We start from the raw sequence: 18,020 nt of genomic DNA, 5'->3' as shown, positions 1-18,020 counted from the left end.
TGATGATAATCATATTAATAATTAAAAAAAGAAAGCCTTTATTTTTTTTAGCAATTTCTACTTTTCAAAACACTTCACTTATATTATGTTGATCTTTGAAACAGTCCTGTGAGGTCTGCTGAGAACAGGTATTGTTGTTCTATTATACCGATGAGGAAACTGAGGCCCAGAGGGGTCCACTGGTTTGCCTGGGGTCATACAATGAATTGGAGAGAGACCCAGGGTGAGAACTCAGGTCTCCTGTTCTAGCAGATACCACCAAGTAGAGGTGTTACATCCTAAACTGACCCTCTACCAACTGTGGCATCCTGGGTACATCTGGTGTCTTCCAGGGTGTCTGAGATGGCAGGGTTTTCTGGACTGGTGTGATATAGAAAGCTATTTAGATGAGGCTGAGGTTTATTCCTCTTCTTCATACCTGGGCCAGGAAGCTTTCAGAGAGATAAGATCACTCTCTGTTTGCCCACAGCGGGATGAGCAATGGCCTTGGGAGTCAGGAGACCAAGATTCTCACCTTCGTTCTACTGCTTACCTGCTGTGTGACCCTAAGCAAATGAGCTCCTTACCCTGGGCCTGGATTCCTTATGTGTGAAATGAGGAGGGGTGTACCTGATCACTATGGTCTTCTCCAGCTTTAAAAGTCTTATGTTCTTAAAATCTGGGTTCTATTAGCATTATGTTTTAAGGTTTCTTAAGATTCTGACATTCTAAAGCATGTTGTCAAGTTGTCTTCCAGATTTAACATTCTGTGTTCTGAAATCCCTTCTGCTTTGTGAAGTTTCTTTATCTTTCAAATGAGACACTTTGAGGACAGTTTTTAAAATAACATGTTGAATTTATTATATCCTTAAAAACAAAAGCAAGCTGTATCTAATACGCCTTGTATGATCCTCTTTTTCTGTTCGATTGTGTATATAGAAATGCTCATTTTATTTTATGTCTGTTAAAATTTGGGATTTAAAGAAAATTAAAATAATATGAAGCATTTTGTGAAGATTTTGTGATTCTCTGTTCAGTGTTCTACTATAACATTCTTTATAACTCTAACATTCTTTATTTTTTTAAATTAATTTTTTAAATTAACAAAATCTATTTTTTCCTCCCTCTTACCTACCTTCCCTATTAAAAAAAAAAAGGCAAACCTTTGTAACAAATGTGCTTAGTCAAGCAAAACATATTTCTGCCTTGGTCACATCCAAAAATAAATCTCTCATTCTGCACCCTGAGTTCGTCACCTCTCTCTCAGGAGGTGGGTAGCATGTTTCATCATTCCTTCTCTGGAATTGTGATTGATCATCGCATTGATCAAAGTTCTTCCCTCTTTCACAGTGATTTGTTTTTATAGTGTGTTGCTATGATGTAGATTGCTCTCCTGGGGCTGCCTCTCACTTTATTCTGCATCAGTTCATCCAAGTCTTCCCAGATTTTTCTGAAACCATTCCCTTCATCATTTCTTGCTGCTCAGTAGCATTCCATCCGTCCATCTACCATCATTTCTTCTGCCATACTGCTCTAACATTCTATGTTCTGTGTTCTAACATTCTTTGCTCTAAGGTTCCTTCCGGCTCTGACATTTTAAGTCAGTGTTCTAACATTCCGTGTGCTAAGATTCCGTCCACTTCTAATGTTCTGTGTGCAGATTTCTAATGTTCCCTGTTCTGAGGTCCCTTCCATTTCTAATATCCTAGTATTCTATGTTCTTTAGGTTTTCTCCAAACTACTCTACCCCATTGTGAGGGAGGCTGCGTTGTCTGTTCTCAAGTACATGCTTCTGAGTTTCCAGCACTCCCATGAAGCCTTCCACCTGGTAAGGAGTTTGTGCAAGCCAGACTGCACATCTGGGACGTCCCTTTTTTGCAGGTATGGATGGGATTGGAGAGTGGGAAAAAGGGTAGGATGGGTCCCAAAAAGAAGTGGCTGGGTCTGTCCTTGGATGTCCTGACCTCTTTGCATTGGTCGTCAGAGCACAGGACCTGGAGTCAGACCTTAGTTCAAATCCAGTCTTAGACACTTTTTAGCTGTCTGACCCTGGGCAAGTCACTTAACCTCTCTCTCCCTCAGTTTCCTTATCTGTAAAATGGGAGTAATAATAGCACCTACATTCCTAAGGGTGTTACGAGGATAAAATGAGATGATTTTTTAAAGTGCTTTGGAAATTTTATAACACAATACAAATGCTAGCTATTGTTAGTGTTACTACTATCCCCTGAGGCCAGTCCCCTGTGCCCACTGGGAAGAAGATCTATTAACTCTTACCATTTTTCTCTTGGTCCTCTACCTTCTGGGATGAAGATAGGGGCAGGGTGGCAGCAATGGGGTACCTAGGACACCAGAAACCTATCTTTATATGTTTCATAATAACAACTTCCTATCCTTGCAGTGTCTATCCCTATCCCTGCCCTCCCCTTTCACAAACAACCCTGTGGGGTGGGTCATACAAAAGTCATCATTCTAATTTCTTGTGTCCACCTTCCCCAGCCTGACCTCATGTTGCTTCCTGACATTGGGTGGGATAGAAGGTCAGAGGAAGGAGAGAAAGTTTGCCTTCGCTTCTTTTTTCTTCAGTTCAACAAATGGTTATTACATAGCTGTGTGAACTTGAGAAAATCATTTAACAAGCTTCCTCTCCTCACCACTTTAAATTTCACGCTTTAAATCACTTCATCACCATCCATCATCTCAAAGATAAGATGGCTCTTCTCTATCCCAAGGTCAGCCTCTCTATGTGTGCCCTTAATCCCGTTCCTCCCTATCTCCAGAAGTTGAAACATTGCCTCCTTAGCCCTTTTATCCATTAAGGCTGGGGGCTGTGTCCAGTTTCATCTTTGTACAGTGTCCTGAGCCTCTCACCCCCCAGTGCCCAGAACAGAGTCTGGTGTATGTTGGGCATCTGATAAATGCCTATTGAATTTGGAGACCTGGGAAATGAGCATTATGGTAAGCAAGGGTCACAGCCCCAAGGAAGGACCTCCCCCACAACCTCCCAAACAGGGTCTCTGATTCTTTTCAATAGGAAGTTAATCCCTGTGGACTCTAGTAATGAGTCAGGTTTGGGGGAGTTTGTGACATGGCTTACCTTAGGCCAGCAGGGGGAGCTTAAGCCTTCAACATGGTAATGATCCTGAAAAAGGTGGGAAGGGGGAAAGAAGGTCAGAAAGGGTCATATTTTTAAAGTTGCCCTGGCACGTGAAACAGGTGTTTGCTCATCCATTCAGAGCTTTGCAAGAAAGCAGAGGTATGCTTTTGCCTATTTTTCAAATAAAATAATAAGGAAGATGATAGTAACTACACAGCCTATAAGTAGAGGGAAAGAGTGATTTAGAGCTAATAGAGTCCTTAGAACACAGAAAGTCAGAGCTGGGAGGGCTCTTAGAACACAGAATGTCAGAACTGAGAGGGCCCTTAGAACACAGAATGTCAGAGATGGAGGGCCCTTAGAACACAGAATGTCAGAGATGGGGGGCCCTTAGAACACAGAATGTCAGAGATGGGGGGCTCTTAGAACACAGAATGTCTGAACTGGGAGGGCCCTTTGAACACAGAATGTCAGGTGGGAGGGCCCTTTGAACACAGAATGTTGGAGCTGGGAGATCATCTGGTCTAGAGGTTGACAAACTATGGCCTGGTTGTTTTTGTATGACATTTAAATAAAGTTTTATTTTATTTGGGAATATAAAAACCATTCTTAGCTCCCGATCCATACAAATATAGACAGGAGCCCAATTTGTCCTTTGGACCATAGTTTTCCAGCTCCTGATCTGGCCCATCCCTCTCATTTCGCAGATGAAGAAACTGAAGCCCAAAAAGAACCAGCTTATCTAAAGTCACACAGGGGGATGGTGGCAGAGCTAACTGGTCTCATGACTCCACCTCCCATACTTTTTCTACTATCCTGTGCTACGAATTCACTCAGACTCAATTCAGTTTAGTTCGACTCAACAAAGCTTTAACGAGCAGCCCCACATAGAGAGCATTGCTCAGCCCTAGAGGCAAGACAAAATATATAAAAGATGACGTTTCTGCGCTTATGAAGCTCCCAGCTGGGGAGGAAGGATAAGCAGGAACATGTTACATGGTAAATTCTTGAAAGAAGCACATTAAGTGCTATATGGGTTCTGGTGGGGATGATCATGACCAAATCGGGAGATTCAGGGGATGCCTTGATGAGACTTCCGAGGAGGACTTTATGGTGGAGAGCACCTCCTACAGGTGGACAAATGGAGGCTCTGAAAAGGGCCAGGTTGAGAAGTCTAGAAACATGGGTTTCTAGTATAATAGCTAACATTTATATAGCACGCACTGTGTGCCAGGTACTGTGCGAAATGTTTTTACAAATATTATCTTATTCAATCCTTACAACAACCCTGGAGATAGGTACTATTATTATCTCCATTCTACGACTGAGGAAGCTGAGATAGGGGTTAAGTGACTTGCCCAGGGTTACACAGCTAGTAAGTGTCTGAGGGGGGATTTGAACTCGGGTCTTCCTGACTTTAGGTCTGGTGCCATATTGTTACATTCTAAAGCCTCTACAGTCATGCCAAGCTTCTTCTGATCCTTACAGCTTCTCCCTCATATCCCCAAAATGGTGGCCTCCCTGGCAGAAGAGGACTCCAACTCCCGAGCAAACTGGCTGGAAGAGCTGGCAGAGCTGATCCACTGCATGGTTTTCCGCTTCTCAGGCTTCCCAGACCTGTATGAGCCAGTCATGGAGGCCATCAAGGTGGGTCCCCACATCCTTCTCTCAAGAGTGATTAGGCAGGGTTTTCTGAGCTTTTTCATTTTATTTTGCAAATTCAGTGACCTACATGTTAACTTAGAGTCACAGATCTGAAAGGGCCTCTAGAACACAGATCATAGAATGTCAGAAGTAGAAGGGACCTTATAAGGAATGCAGAACATCAAAGCCAGTAGGAACTTTAAAATACAGAATGTTAGGGCTAAAAGGGATGTTAGAACATGGAATATTAGAACTATAAGGGATATTAAAATATAAAATGTTAGAGCTAGCAGAAACTAGAACATAGAATGTTAGAACTAGAAGAGACTTTAGAACACTTGTGATTTCATCAGTATAAGGCATGGACCCTCTCCCAGGCTTCAAATCAGCAACTTCTCTGTGACTTAACTGTCTTAGAGAGTGTCCTGAAGTACCCAGATATCAAGTAACTTGCCCAGGGTTACATAATCTCTAGTTTCAGAGGTGGGCTGGAACCCAGGGCTTCCTGACTACAAGGTCAGGCCTCTCTCCACTACCCTCATACTGTCTTTTAAAATAATATAATAGTTTAGTATAAAAATAAGACTTAAAATGATCATTTTAATAACAGATTTATAGTTAAAATTGGCAAAGTATCTCCCTCTACCAATATAGATCAATGCCTGCTCTGCAGCTTATAATCTTTGAGTTGTTCCATATGGCCAGAGTATATCAGAGGAAAGCCTTGGGCCTAGGTCTTCCTGACTCCAAGGCTAGCTGGCTTTCTATCCATTATACCATACTGCCTGGCCCCACAAGAGCTTGCAAGAGCTGTTTTATGCAAGTGTTAAGAAATTGAAACTCAGAGAGTTTGAGTGATTTGTCCAGGATCACCCAGCTAGCAAGTGGCAAGGCCTGGATTTGAACCTAGCTCTCCTCTGATTCTCGGCCCAGGGCTCTCTTCCCTCCTCCAGGTTGTTTCTACATACTCAGGTGTAGCTGTGTGGGTGAGAAGCTGTGCTGGTTACAGGCCAGGGTGGCTTCCCAGGTGAGGTTGGTATTTGAAGAACTGGTCCCAGTGCCCTTTTTCTCCTGCTTTGCCCCCACCCCAGGACCTCCATGTTCCTAATGAAGATAGAATCAAGCAACTGCTGGGTCAGAACGCCTGGACCTCCCAGAAGAACGAGCTGGTCTGCTTCTACCCCCGGCTGGCAGCCAAGTCGGACACAGGCAAGATTGGCCTGATCAACCTGGGCAACACGTGTTATATGAACAGTGTGATCCAGGCTCTGTTTATGGCCTCTGAGTAAGCAATGCTTTAGGAGTTTCTTAGCTTTGTTTCTAGCGGGAGGGATGAAGGGAAGAGAGCCAGGACAGTGAGCAGCCTGGAGTTTGTGCTGTAGAAGAAGCATCAATCTGGGGACCTGGGGAGGTGTCACCAGAACAGAAGACTGTCTTGGAGTATATGGAAGAGAGAGATCAGATTCATTCTGCATGGTCCCAGAGTACAGAATCAGGTGACAGGGATAGAAATGGACAAGGATGAGGGCTGTAGGTTCAGGGAGGCAGATTTGAACTGATTTCAAGGGGAAACATCCTAGCAGTTAAAGCTTCTCCCTTTTATTTTGTGGAGGAAGAAATTGGGACCCAGGGAGAGAAAAATTCTTTGGCCCAAGTGGCAGAGCCAAGACTAGATGGAGGCCAGGCCTCCCAGCCTCCAGTCTAGTACTCTCTGCCCCTCATCATATGGCACTCTCTGGGAGACTTAGCAAACATCTTGAGACATCTGTTGTCTCTGAGCACCCCCAATAAGGTGATTCCTTCCTTTTGAGCACCCTACCCTTAATTATATTATATCAAACTCGGTACCCTGAATTCTCTTTTTTTGATGTCTGAAGGGGTCAGTCCTTGACAGTTTCTGTTATTTGAAGGCACCAGAAGGAGTCTGTCTCCTACTACCCCCATCAACTGGGTTTTTGAGTCAGAAGAGCCAGATTCGAATCATGACTCTGTTGCTGCCTATGTGACCTTGGATGAGTCACTTCCTCTTTGGGGGGGGGGGTGTCTTGGTTTCCTCCTCTGTAAAAAGAAGAGCTTGGATACATGATCCCATGTTTGCTTCCAGCTCTGTCCGTGCCCTGTATCAGAGAATCCCAGAATTTGGAAAAGACCTCAGAGTCTTGAGTTCAATCCTATTCCTACAACAACTCTAAGACAGGTTTGCCCAACTTCTGTTTAAACGACACTCTCCGTCTCAAGTTTCTTTCCTGTAAAATGGGTTTGTTAACCTGGATGATGTCACCATGCTAACATCCTATGATGTCATTATCCTACCACCTCCAGGGGTAGATGCTTACCCTCAGACAGCTCTAATTCTTAGAAAGTTCTTCTGAGGAGCAGCTAGGTGGCACAGTGGATAGAGCAACAACACTGGACTCAGGGGGGCCTGAATTCAAATTTGACCTCAGACATTAGCTGTCTGACCCTGGGCTAGTCACCTAACCCTGATTGTCTCAAAAAAAAAAAAAGTTCTCCCCAGGCAAAATCTGCCTCCCTGTAGTTGCCACCCACTCATTGTTCCTGGTTCTACTTTCTGGGTTCAAGCAGAAAGACTCAGAATCTGTTTCCATGTGACAGTCCTTGACACGCATCTATTGATGTCTTCTCTTCTCCAGGGCAGACATTTCTGGCCCCTCCTACCAGGCTGGTCCTAATATGTCTCTAACCTAACCTGTGTGTCTCTGGTTTGCTTCGAGCTTCCGACACTGTGTTCTGCATCTTCCTGAAGACAATTCTCAGCCCCTGATGACCAAGCTGCAGTGGCTTTTTGCCTTCCTTGAACATAGCCAGGTGACTATGTCACTCCTCACTCCCAGGGGCAGGTAGCAACGAGGCCTGCAGAATGTGCCGAGTGACTAGGCAAATATACAGACATACAGAGTGTGCAAGAGGGAGAGAGAGTGGGATGAGCTGAATTGGTCTGGGAAGGCTTCATGTAAGGCTTCATCTTTGGAGACAAGCACCAGGATCACAATATAAACAAGAGGAAAAATTGTCCCTGCCCTCTAACGGGAGAATACACAACACACAAAAAGGAGTTGAAAATCAGGGAGAAGGAGGAGAGAAAGTACCCAGATCCCAGGGTATGACGTAGAAGTCCAGGTAGTCAAAAGCAGACACAGGAAGAGGGATGGAGGTTGTCTGGCCCTAATTCTCCACAAAATGGAGGCCTCAGGTGGAACTTACCAAGAGAAGGAAGGAGCTGGCATGGCAGAGGGACATTCCTGGGTGAAAAGGCTGCTAATAGCATGGATACTCCAGGGTAAGGAGGCTGTCTAAGATGCTAATTACTTCAATAAATTAATTAAAAAGTTTAATTGCTGTGTGTGCAGTAAGGTTGAAAAGAGATAATGCGGTCAGGAAGATGTGAAACTTGAACTTTTTTCCTGCTTCCTTACCACCCTCTGGTTCTATAGAGCAGTGGATGGGCCAGTGATTGGATCCCTGATTTGAAAAGTAACCATGAATAAGATCCCCTCTACAACATTTCCAATAAATAGCTATCCAGCCTCTCTGCCCAAAGACCTTTAGTGACAGGGAATTAACTCCCTTGAGGCAAACCTTTCTTTCTGTTTTTAGACAGACAGCTTCAGTCTTCCATCTAGTGGGGATCTGACCCCTTGAACCTGCTCATTGCTCCCAGTTCTGCCCTCTGGACAGAATCACAGAAGGTCAGCTCAGAACTCCCGAGCTCAAGTGATCCACCAACCTTGGCCTCCCCAGTAGCAGGGATTACAAGCATGCATCACTGTCACTAGCCATGCTTTTATCTCCTTTTAATGTTTTTGTCCTATTAACCTCTTTTAAAATTTGATTTTATTATATTTTCTAATTGACAAGCATATATTTTCTTTTCCTTACAATCCCCCCAACATTGAATAATTAAAAGAAAAACCCTCATGACAAATATGTGTATTTAAACAAAAAAAAAAAGTTTGTTTTTAAAGCTCATCAGCCACATTGAATCCTAAGCTCCCTTTGCCCCACCACACTGTTTCACCCAGGGAGGAAGTGACACTGCTGGGGCTTTGAATTCCATACTCTTTGCACTAGTCTACATAGCTTCCTAAGGACACAGGGAAGGAAGAGGTGGCTAAGAGGGAGAGGGGGATGCAGAGGCCTGGCCCCTAGAGCACAGGGAGTTGGCAAGAGGTCCTTCTTTCATAGATGTTTCTTTTATTTCCCTTGCTGCTAGCGACCTGCTGTCTCTCCTGAGAGCTTTCTGTCTGCCTCCTGGACGCCCTGGTTCAGTCCTGGTGCCCAGCAGGACTGCTCTGAGTACCTGAAGTATCTGTTGGATCGGTAAGGGAAGGGTCATGGGGAGAGGGAGAGAGACAGAGAGACAAATAGAGACACACAGAAAGACAGAGAGAAATAGAGATGAGAGGGAAGAGAGGAGAGAGACAGAGACAGACAGAGAAAAGAGAGGAGAGAGAGACAAGGAGAGAGGAGGGAGGGAGAGAGAGAGCCAGCCATCTCAGTTCTGTGAGGAAAAGTCAGGAGTTATGGGTTCTAGACTCAGTTGGCTGCCATCATGCTGGGAATCTCTAAGAAAAAACCCCTTCCTGAGCTGGGGAATAAGTTTATGCTAAAAATAAAAGGAGCTAGGTGTAATTTATCTGCAGGAACAAGACCAACAGGTGACCTTGTAAAGCAAGGTGGGAATGGGATTGTTGATAAGCAGTGTTCTTTCACCAATGAACACAAAATAAGGCCAGTGGCCCCCACTGCAGCTGGAAGGTCTTGGGTTAGACATCAGGGGAAACATCCTGAATTTCAAAATTTCAAGTTCCTGGAACAGCCTCCTGAGAAAGGGGACTCTTTCTGAACCAGGTAGAATCCCCAGTGGATGGGCAAGAGAATGCTTTCTTATTCATTTCAGTATCTCCTCCAGCACCTAGCCCAAGGCACTGCTCAGGGTAGGCACTCATTCAGTAAATGTTCACTCATTTTATAAAGGCATAGGCAATGAGCCTTGTATGTAGGATCCTTGTTAAGCTGAGAGAACAAGGGGAAGATGCTATAATACTGATAATAACTGATCCCTGTGATAGTTTAAAGTTGGCAAAGCCTTTTACATGCATTGACTGATTGGACTGTCACAACAAAGGTGGGTACTACAGGGATCATTTTTCCTATCTTAAAGATGAGGAAACAGGCTTAGAGAGAAGTTAAGTGACTTGCCCATGGTCACACAGCTAGTTCAAGAAAGAACCAGCATTTGAACTCAGATCTGAACTTTAAGTCTCTATCCACTCTTCCTATGGTAATAATAGGAATATAGTAACACTGATCATTGCAGTCCTTAACAAAAGCCCAGCTCTGATGCTGCCTCATAGGGTGGAGATGACCCTGGGCTCTTGTTATCTGAGGACTGACTCTGACGGTTCTTTTCCAACTGGAAAGGCTTAGATTATAGGCCCAGAGATGGGCTACATCTGTTTTGTAAGGACCAACCTGGCTTAGTGAGGAGTCTCATCATCACAAGGTTTGGATCTTTGCAGCTCTCAAAAAACACCTTCTAAGGGTAGAGGGATCATGACCTCTGTTGGCAGAATAAGCCCCCACCCATGAGATCATGGATACGTATAGCATTGGTGATGGCTGTAATAAAGATTCCCATATGTATAGTGCTTTCAGGTTTCCAAAATCCATGGGGGGAAGATCATAAGATCATTTTGTTTAAATCCAACAAACCTTTATTAAACACCATGTGCAAACCCATGTGCTTGGCCCTCAGAGAGATACAGAGTTGAATAAGACACAGTCCTCGCCCTCCTGGGACTTATGGCCTAGCAGAGTTTGGTTCCATCAACCATCAACAAGCATTTATTAAGTGCCTACCATGTGCCAAGTACTGTGCTATGTGCTGAAAGTACAAAGACATGAATGAAATAGTCCCTGCCCTCAAAAGGCCAATATTCTATTGAGGAGGAAAAATGTACAAATTAATACAAAGTAAGTACAAAGTGATTTTGAAAGGGACAGGAACAGTAACAGCAGGGAAACAGAGAAGGCCTTAGAAGGAGGCACTCAGCTAAGTGATGAAGGAACCCAGAGAATCACAGGAGGAACCTGCGGCCTCAAGGCCACATGTCGCCTTCTAGTTTCTTGGATGTGTCCTTTTGACTGAGTCCAAGTTTTACAGAACAAATCCTTTTATTCAGGGGATTGGGAGATGTGATAACTGCCGTATAATCTCGGATCAGTTTGTAAAAGGCACTAGCTTTGTCCTCCTTGGGCCCAGAGGGCAGAGCTAGAAGCACTTGATTTGAGTGCAAGCTCGAAAGTACTAGGAAGCAAACTCCAGGTCTAAGCAGATAAATTCTATGTGTGCCAGGTAGATGACAGAGCGGATTTAAATAATAATAATAATAATAATAATAATAATAATAATAATAATAATAATAATAATAATGAAATAGTGAAAATAAATGAAAAAATAGTGACAATGAATAGCTAGCTGTGCCAGGTCCTGAGGCCCAGACCTGGATTTGGAGTGGACTGAGGTTCAAATCCTAACTGCTGTTAACTCCTTGCTTAACTATGAGCACATCACTTCCCTCCTTTGGGCCTCTGTAAAATAAGAAGATTGGACTAGAAGGACCTTAGAATTCTTTTTAGTTCTAGATGTATCAAGCTGCAGAAAAGCACATTTTGGTTGAGTATAAGTAAAAACTTACTAACAATTGGCCGTGACCAAAGTGGAAGGTGCTGCCTAAGACCTTCCTTGCTTCAGTGAACTGATGGATGGCCATTGGAGATCCTGGAGAAGGGATTCTTGCCCAGCTAGGAGGCTGGACTAGGTGGCTCTGAGGTCCCTTTGGATTCTGAGATTATTCTCTGATAGATCAGAATAGGGTAGGGGAGTAGGGGACATGGCAGCCTGATTCTCTGGGGATCTTCTCCTAGATTCAGGAAGTGCTTGGATCATGAGGCCCATTGTGTTGAGGGTAAAAGGGCAAGTATCTGGCCTCAAAGAAATGGAAAGGTTGTGAAAGAGAGATTAGGAGACTGAGGGAGGGGCCTGGAGCAATTCTGAGAAACAAAACGAGGGGTAAGTAGAAGGAGGAGGAGAGGGAAAAGTAGAATTCTAAAGACTGGCTTTGCCTAGGGACTACAGAAATTGAAGTGAATGTTTAATGCTCAGTCAAACTTGGGGGGGTGGTATTTAAAAGTGTGACTACATAAAGATGAATACATATGTGCGTGTGTGTGCACATGTGTGTGTATGGCTGAATGGCTAGAGGTGATTAATAACTCAGGACATGAATGAGTGTATATTATGTATATATATATATATATATATATACATATATGTGTAAGTTATGTATATAACGTTTGTATCTGTATGTCTGTGAACAGGCATGTGGGATACGGGAGTTATCTGTGGAGATGTGAATATGTATGTGCGTATGCTGGTACAAGGAGGTAGAACAGAAAATGCCCCAGACTGGAAATCTGAAGGTTCAGCTTCAGGACCTGGACTGGTATCTAGCAAATCACTGCCCCTCTCTGGGCCTCAGTTATTTAGCTATAAAAGGGATGAGCTCTATGGTCCATCCCTCCCAGCTGTATCATTCTGTGTTTATACTCCAAGGGCCCGGCCAGCTCTCCCATTCCAAGATTCTGTGACTCTGTGTTCTTTTCTGTATCCAGTTATAAGAATATGTTTATTTATCTGAAAGCTTCACATATATGTGTGACAGAGGTGGCTTTGGTAGGTGGAAAGAACACAGAATGAGGAGTCCAGAGACTTGGATCTGAATTCCACTTTGAAACTTATTGCCTTGGGTAAATCATTTCTGAGTCTCAATTTCCACATTTATAAAATGGGTCTAATAGTCTTCTTGTGGAGATACATTGAAGTAACCGTACAGGTGTTTATAACTGTGATTATGATTCATGTATATGTATGCCTTCATGTATGTGCATGTATAAATGTGTGTGCATATCTATACATACATAAGTACATGCCTATGTATATGCACATGTGAGCATATGAATGTGTACATGATTATGTTGAAATGTGTGTGTATGTGCATACAGATACTGTGTCCTGATGGTGTCTGTCTTTCTTCTCTGCACTCCCTCCCTCAATCCTGCTGCAGATTGCATGAAGAGGAGAAAACAGGGAAGAGAATTTGCCAGAAGCTCAAACAGTCAAACACACCTTCCCCACCAGAGGAACATCCAAGCCCAAGCCCAACAGCCGTAGAGAAAATGTTTGGTGGGAAGATTGTGACACGGATCCGCTGTCTCCGCTGTCTCAATGTCTCCACCAGAGAGGAAGCATTCACGGACCTCTCCCTAGCCTTTCCACCCCCTGACCGCCGCCGCCGCCGCCTGGGCTCTGTCATGCTGCCAGTGGAAGACGTCAGGGTACACGGCCCTCTGTCAACAGCCAAGACCCAGGCCCCAGGCACTGAGGGGGCCCGGAGACAGAGAAAGCACTGCATTGCCGGGGATGCTCTGCCTCCAGTTGTGAGCATTGAGATCCTTGGGTTCAAGGAACCTGGAAGGCACCGAGACAACTTCAGACAAGAAAATGAAAAGGAAAAGAAAGAAAAAGAAGGGAACAGTGATAAAGAGGAAGAGAAGAAAGAGGTGGAAGAGAAGACTCAGAAAAAGGAGAAAGAGAAGATGGGGGAGAGGGAGAAAAAGGAGGAAGAGGAGGAGGAAGGTCAAAAGGTGAAAGAGAAGGAGAAAGAAGAGAAGAAAAGGGAAGAGAATGAGGTGAAGGAAAAGGAGGCAAAAGAGAAGAAAGAGAAACAAAAGGGAGAAGAGAAGATTGAGAAAAAGGAGAAAGAGAAAGTAGAGAAAAAGGAAGAAGATGAGAAGGAGGTGGAGAAAAAGGAGGAAAAAGAGAAGGAGGTGGAGGAAAAGGAGGAAAAAGAGGAGGTGGAGAAAAAGGAGGAAAAAGAGAAGGATGTGGAGAAAAAGGAAAAAGAGGAGGTGGAGAAAAAGAAGGAAAAAGAAAAGGAGATGGAGGAAAAGGAAAAAGAGGAGGTGGAGAAAAAGAAGGAAAAAGAGAAGGTGGAGAAAAAGAAGGAAAAAGAGAAGGAGGTGGAGGAAAAGGAGGAAAAAGAGAAGGAGGTAGAGAAAAAGAAGGAAAAAGAGGAGGTGGAGAAAAAGAAGGAAAAAGAGAAGGTGGAGAAAAAAGAGGAAAAAGAGGAGGAGGTGGAGAAAAAGAAGGAAAAAGAGGAGGTGGAGAAAAAGAAGGAAAAAGAGAAGGAGGTGGAGGAAAAGGAGGAAAAAGAGAAGGAGGTAGAGAAAAAGAAGGAAAAAGAGGAGGAGGTGGAGAAAAAAGAGGAGGAGGTGGAGGAAAAAGAAGAAAAAGAGGAGAAGGTGGAGAAAAAGAAGGAAAAAGAGGAGGTAGAGAAAAGGAAGGAAAAAGAGGAGGTGGAGAAAAAAGAAGAAGAAGAGGTAACAAAAAAGAAGAAAGTAGAGCAAAAAAAGGAGGAAGAGAAGGTGGAGAAGAAGGAAGAAGGGAAAGAGATAGAGAAAAAGATGAAGAAAAAGACAGAAGAGAAAGAGGTAAAGAAAAAGAAGGAAGAAAAGGAGATAGAGAAAAAGGAGGAGGAAGGGAAAGACATGGAGAAAAAGATGAAGAAAAAGAAAGAAGCAGAGCAAAAGAAGGAAGAGAAGGTGGAGAAAAAGAAGAAGGAAAAGGAGGAGGTAGAGAAAAAGAATGAAGTAGAGAAAAAGGAGGAAGAAAAGGTAGAGAAAAACAAGATGGAGAAAAAGGAAAAGGAGGCACAGGATAAGAAGGAAGGTGAGAAAGAGGTGGAGAAAAAGGAGGATGAAAGAAAAGAGACAGAGAAAAAGGAAGTGAAAAAAGAGAAGAAGGTGGAGAAAAAGGAGGAAGAGAAGGTGGAGAAAAAGAAGAAAGAAAAGGAAATAGAGAAAAAGGAGAAAGAGAAGGAAGTGAAGGAAAAGGCAGAGAAAAAGAAGGAAAAAAAGGTAGATGAAAACAAAGAGAAAAAGGAGGAAGAGGAGAGAGAAAAGGATGAGAAAAAGAAAGAAGAGGAACGTTGCCTAGGTCCTAGGACTGGAGGGAACCAGGGGGTTGCCTCTGGGGAGCAGATGTGCGGCCCTGAAGGTTCTCGGTCGGTCCCAGATCTTCTCAATTACTTTCTGTCACCAGAGACACTGACAGCTGAGAACCGCTATCACTGTGAGCATTGTGCCTCCTTGCAGGATGCAGAGAAGGTGGTGGAGCTGAGTGAGGGACCCCGCTACCTCATCCTCACCCTTCTGCGCTTCTCCTTTGACTTACGGACGATGCGTCGGAAGAAGATCCTGGACAATGTCTCCATTCCCCTGTTCCTTCGGCTCCCCATGGCGAGCAGCTGCCCCCAGCAGGACCAAACCCAGGCCTGTGCGGCCTATGACCTCTGCAGCGTTGTGGTACATTCCGGTATCTCTTCAGAAAGTGGCCATTACTATTGCTATGCCCGAGAAGGAACAACAGCCACAGTCAACCTGCCAGGGTCCATGGGACTCTCGTCTGCTGAAAAGGCTACAGGACTGGAGAGCCAGTGGTATTTGTTCAATGACACCCGGGTCTCCTTCTCCTCCTTCGAGTCAGTCAGTAATGTCACCTCCTTCTTTCCCAAGGACACAGCTTATGTACTGTTCTACAGGCAGCGAGCCAGAGAAGGGCTTAGAGCAGAACCCAGGTCACCCAGACCCCACAGTGAACCAGCCCTCCACAAAGACTTGATTGAAGCCATATCTAAAGACAACATTCTTTACCTGCAGGTGAGCAGAGCAGGCCCCAAACACTTAGGTGGGCCTTCCTTCTAACTCTCTGAGTCTCCAATGCCCTTATCTGTAAAATGGGAATATTATTATTTATGCTACATCCCTCACAGGGTGGTTATGAGCCCTCTGTAAACCCTCTGCACTGTGGAAGTAATGTTTAACTATGACTGCTATATTATATTTATGTTCTTCAAGGGAGGTTACAGACATTCCAACTCCCTTTCTATCCTGACTTCATGCATCTTGTATTTGAAGTGAAGCAAGCCAGGACCACCTCACAGATACAGCTGTGCCTTGCTTTATGCAACAGCTGTGTTCTCCTAAACATTGGATTTAAATCCATTAAGAAAGAAAATTGGTCTCAAATTTAATGCCCTTAGAGGAGGGGGCTATGTAGAGAGTCACACAATGTTCAGGCCAGAAGGAACTTTAGAACCCAAGGTTAGAATGTAGAACAAAAAATGTTAGTGCCACAAGGGATTGTAGAATGGTAGAGCTTAGAATAGCAGAACATAGAATGTCAGAGCTGGAAGGGGTCATGGAACACAGAATGTTAAAACTTCAAACACTAGAGTTGGAAGGGAATTTAGGATATAGAACATTAGAATAGAAAGGACCATAGAGACCCTTTCATTAATTTCCCTCATTGTTTGTATGATGAAACTGAGTCCCACAGAGAAGAAATGTCATATAAGTGTCCTCATCTTACAGCAGCTCAATGGCATGGCTGAGACTAAAACCAGGAGTCTTCTGGGAGTCAGGGATCTTTGGATTTCACTAATCTGCCTCTTCAGTAGTCCTCTGGAAGAACACTTTTCTGTGTCCTATTAAACAGACTAACACAGAGAACGTATCTCCCTGCACAGCTACTTCCCAACGGGAACATATGCAGAGAGGTGGCTGAAATCAGCTCTCTCCCCCATTTCCTTTGCAGGGAGATCAAGAACTGGTCAATGAGTTGGCCCATCTGTATCCAGGTGGACCTAACCCTGCCCAATAGGGCTAATTTTCTACATGATTTGGACCTCAGAGGAAGGGTCTTCACCAGATGAAGAGGAAGTCTAGGAGAAATTCCCTGCCCCCGGGGAGGGAATGGGAGCAAGGGGGAATAGGTGAAAGCAGGAGCATGGGGGATGGAGGGTTCTCTATTTTCAGGGGAACATAGGGTGTTGAAAAGTAGCTTGGAACTAGATTGTAGAGACCCTTGAAGACCAGAGTTGGTAATTTTTTCATTTAGACAGTCAAGAGCCATTGTGATTAGAACCTAGGTGTTCAAATATGATCTAGGATCATAAGTTTAGAGCTGGGCAGAACTTTAGAGATGAGGGGTTCTTAACCTGGGGTCCAAGAACTTGTTTTAAAAAAATATTTTGATAACTATATTCCAATATAATTGATTTCTTTTGTAACTATGTATTTTATTTTCTATCTTTACAAATATTATTTTGATAAGGGTTCCATTGGCTTCACTAGACTTCCATGGGGGGTGGAGGTGGTCTGTGACACGAACGATCCCTGTTCTAGTCCAATTCCCTCATTTACTGCAGAGGAAACTAAGGCCTATGAAACTAAGGCAAGGTGACTTAGGGTTATTAAGGATGGATAGGACTTGAAGCCAGATCTTTTCTTTGAACCAGATTTTCTGAGTCCAGGGCAATTTCCACCTCACCATGCCAGCCTTTTTGGAGTCCCCAACCAGACAGAATTGTTTACAATATCTCAGGACTGTATCAGGAAACTTCTTTAGGAATAGCTTTCTGGGTCAGACAAGAGGTCATGTGGAAAAATCTGCCTCATTATATCTTGAATCAAAAAGGGATGAGGCAGATCTTCTGTCCAAGAAACTTTAAATCTAATACAGCTCTTGTAGGGCTAAGGGGAGGGGAGGGAGAAACCAAGGGAGAGAAAGTGAATACATGGGGAGAGGGAAGGGGTCGAGGGCTTCCTGCAGGAGGTGGCACTTGGATGACAAAGATAATGGGCTAGGATCATGTGGCTGGAGATGTTATTAAAAGTGCCTCCTCTGTAGTGTCCCCAAGTCCTACAGGCAGGAAGAGCAGGGGTCAGGACTGACATTATATCAGCCTGGCTGCTTCTCAGGCTTTATGGTCTTAAGTAGGGAATGATCCTCTCAGCCCTAGAGTGTAGAACTATGAGCCATGGGTCCTCTCTTAAAAGGGGTAGTTCTGAGCTCAAAAGAACAAGACCTCTAAACCTGAGATGTCCAACGATGGAGCAGGCTGTCTTGGAAGAGAGTGAGCTCCCCATCATTGGAGGTGTTCAAACAGAGAATGATCAGTATGGGTTGCACTGGCTTCGAAGGGCTCTGCTAACTGTGAGAGATGCTAATATCTCTGGTCGACCATGATCTCTAAGCTCCTTGCAGCTCTGATGTTCTCTCAATTCCCATACGTAAGTGAAAGGAGCAGAGTTCTTGACCCACAGCTCCCCATTTCCATAGGACTTTTTTTTTTTTTTTTTTTTGAGATTTACT

The 18,020-nt window shown here is 44.0% G+C and overlaps 1 protein-coding gene across 7 annotated transcripts in view; it reads left to right on the top strand.

Annotated features, from left to right (window-relative positions):
- The window catches only part of USP35 (ubiquitin specific peptidase 35), an 82,854-nt gene that overhangs the window by 58,944 nt on the left and 5,890 nt on the right, over positions 1–18,020 (top strand). For all 7 annotated transcript variants that reach the window (XM_072610733.1, XM_072610732.1, XM_072610734.1 and 4 more), the window contains 6 exons: positions 1,706–1,807; positions 4,565–4,723; positions 5,812–6,005; positions 7,456–7,549; positions 8,955–9,061; positions 12,871–15,523. In XM_072610733.1, coding sequence (XP_072466834.1) covers positions 1,706–1,807; positions 4,565–4,723; positions 5,812–6,005; positions 7,456–7,549; positions 8,955–9,061; positions 12,871–15,523 — 3,309 coding nt within the window. The remainder of the gene's footprint in view (positions 1–1,705; positions 1,808–4,564; positions 4,724–5,811; positions 6,006–7,455; positions 7,550–8,954; positions 9,062–12,870; positions 15,524–18,020) is intronic.

Source organism: Notamacropus eugenii, chromosome 5, assembly GCF_028372415.1.
Source record: "Notamacropus eugenii isolate mMacEug1 chromosome 5, mMacEug1.pri_v2, whole genome shotgun sequence".
NCBI classification, from domain to species: domain Eukaryota; kingdom Metazoa; phylum Chordata; class Mammalia; order Diprotodontia; family Macropodidae; genus Notamacropus; species Notamacropus eugenii.
The sequence above is the reverse complement of the archived record's forward strand: the minus strand, read 5'-3'. Positions and strand labels throughout refer to the sequence as shown.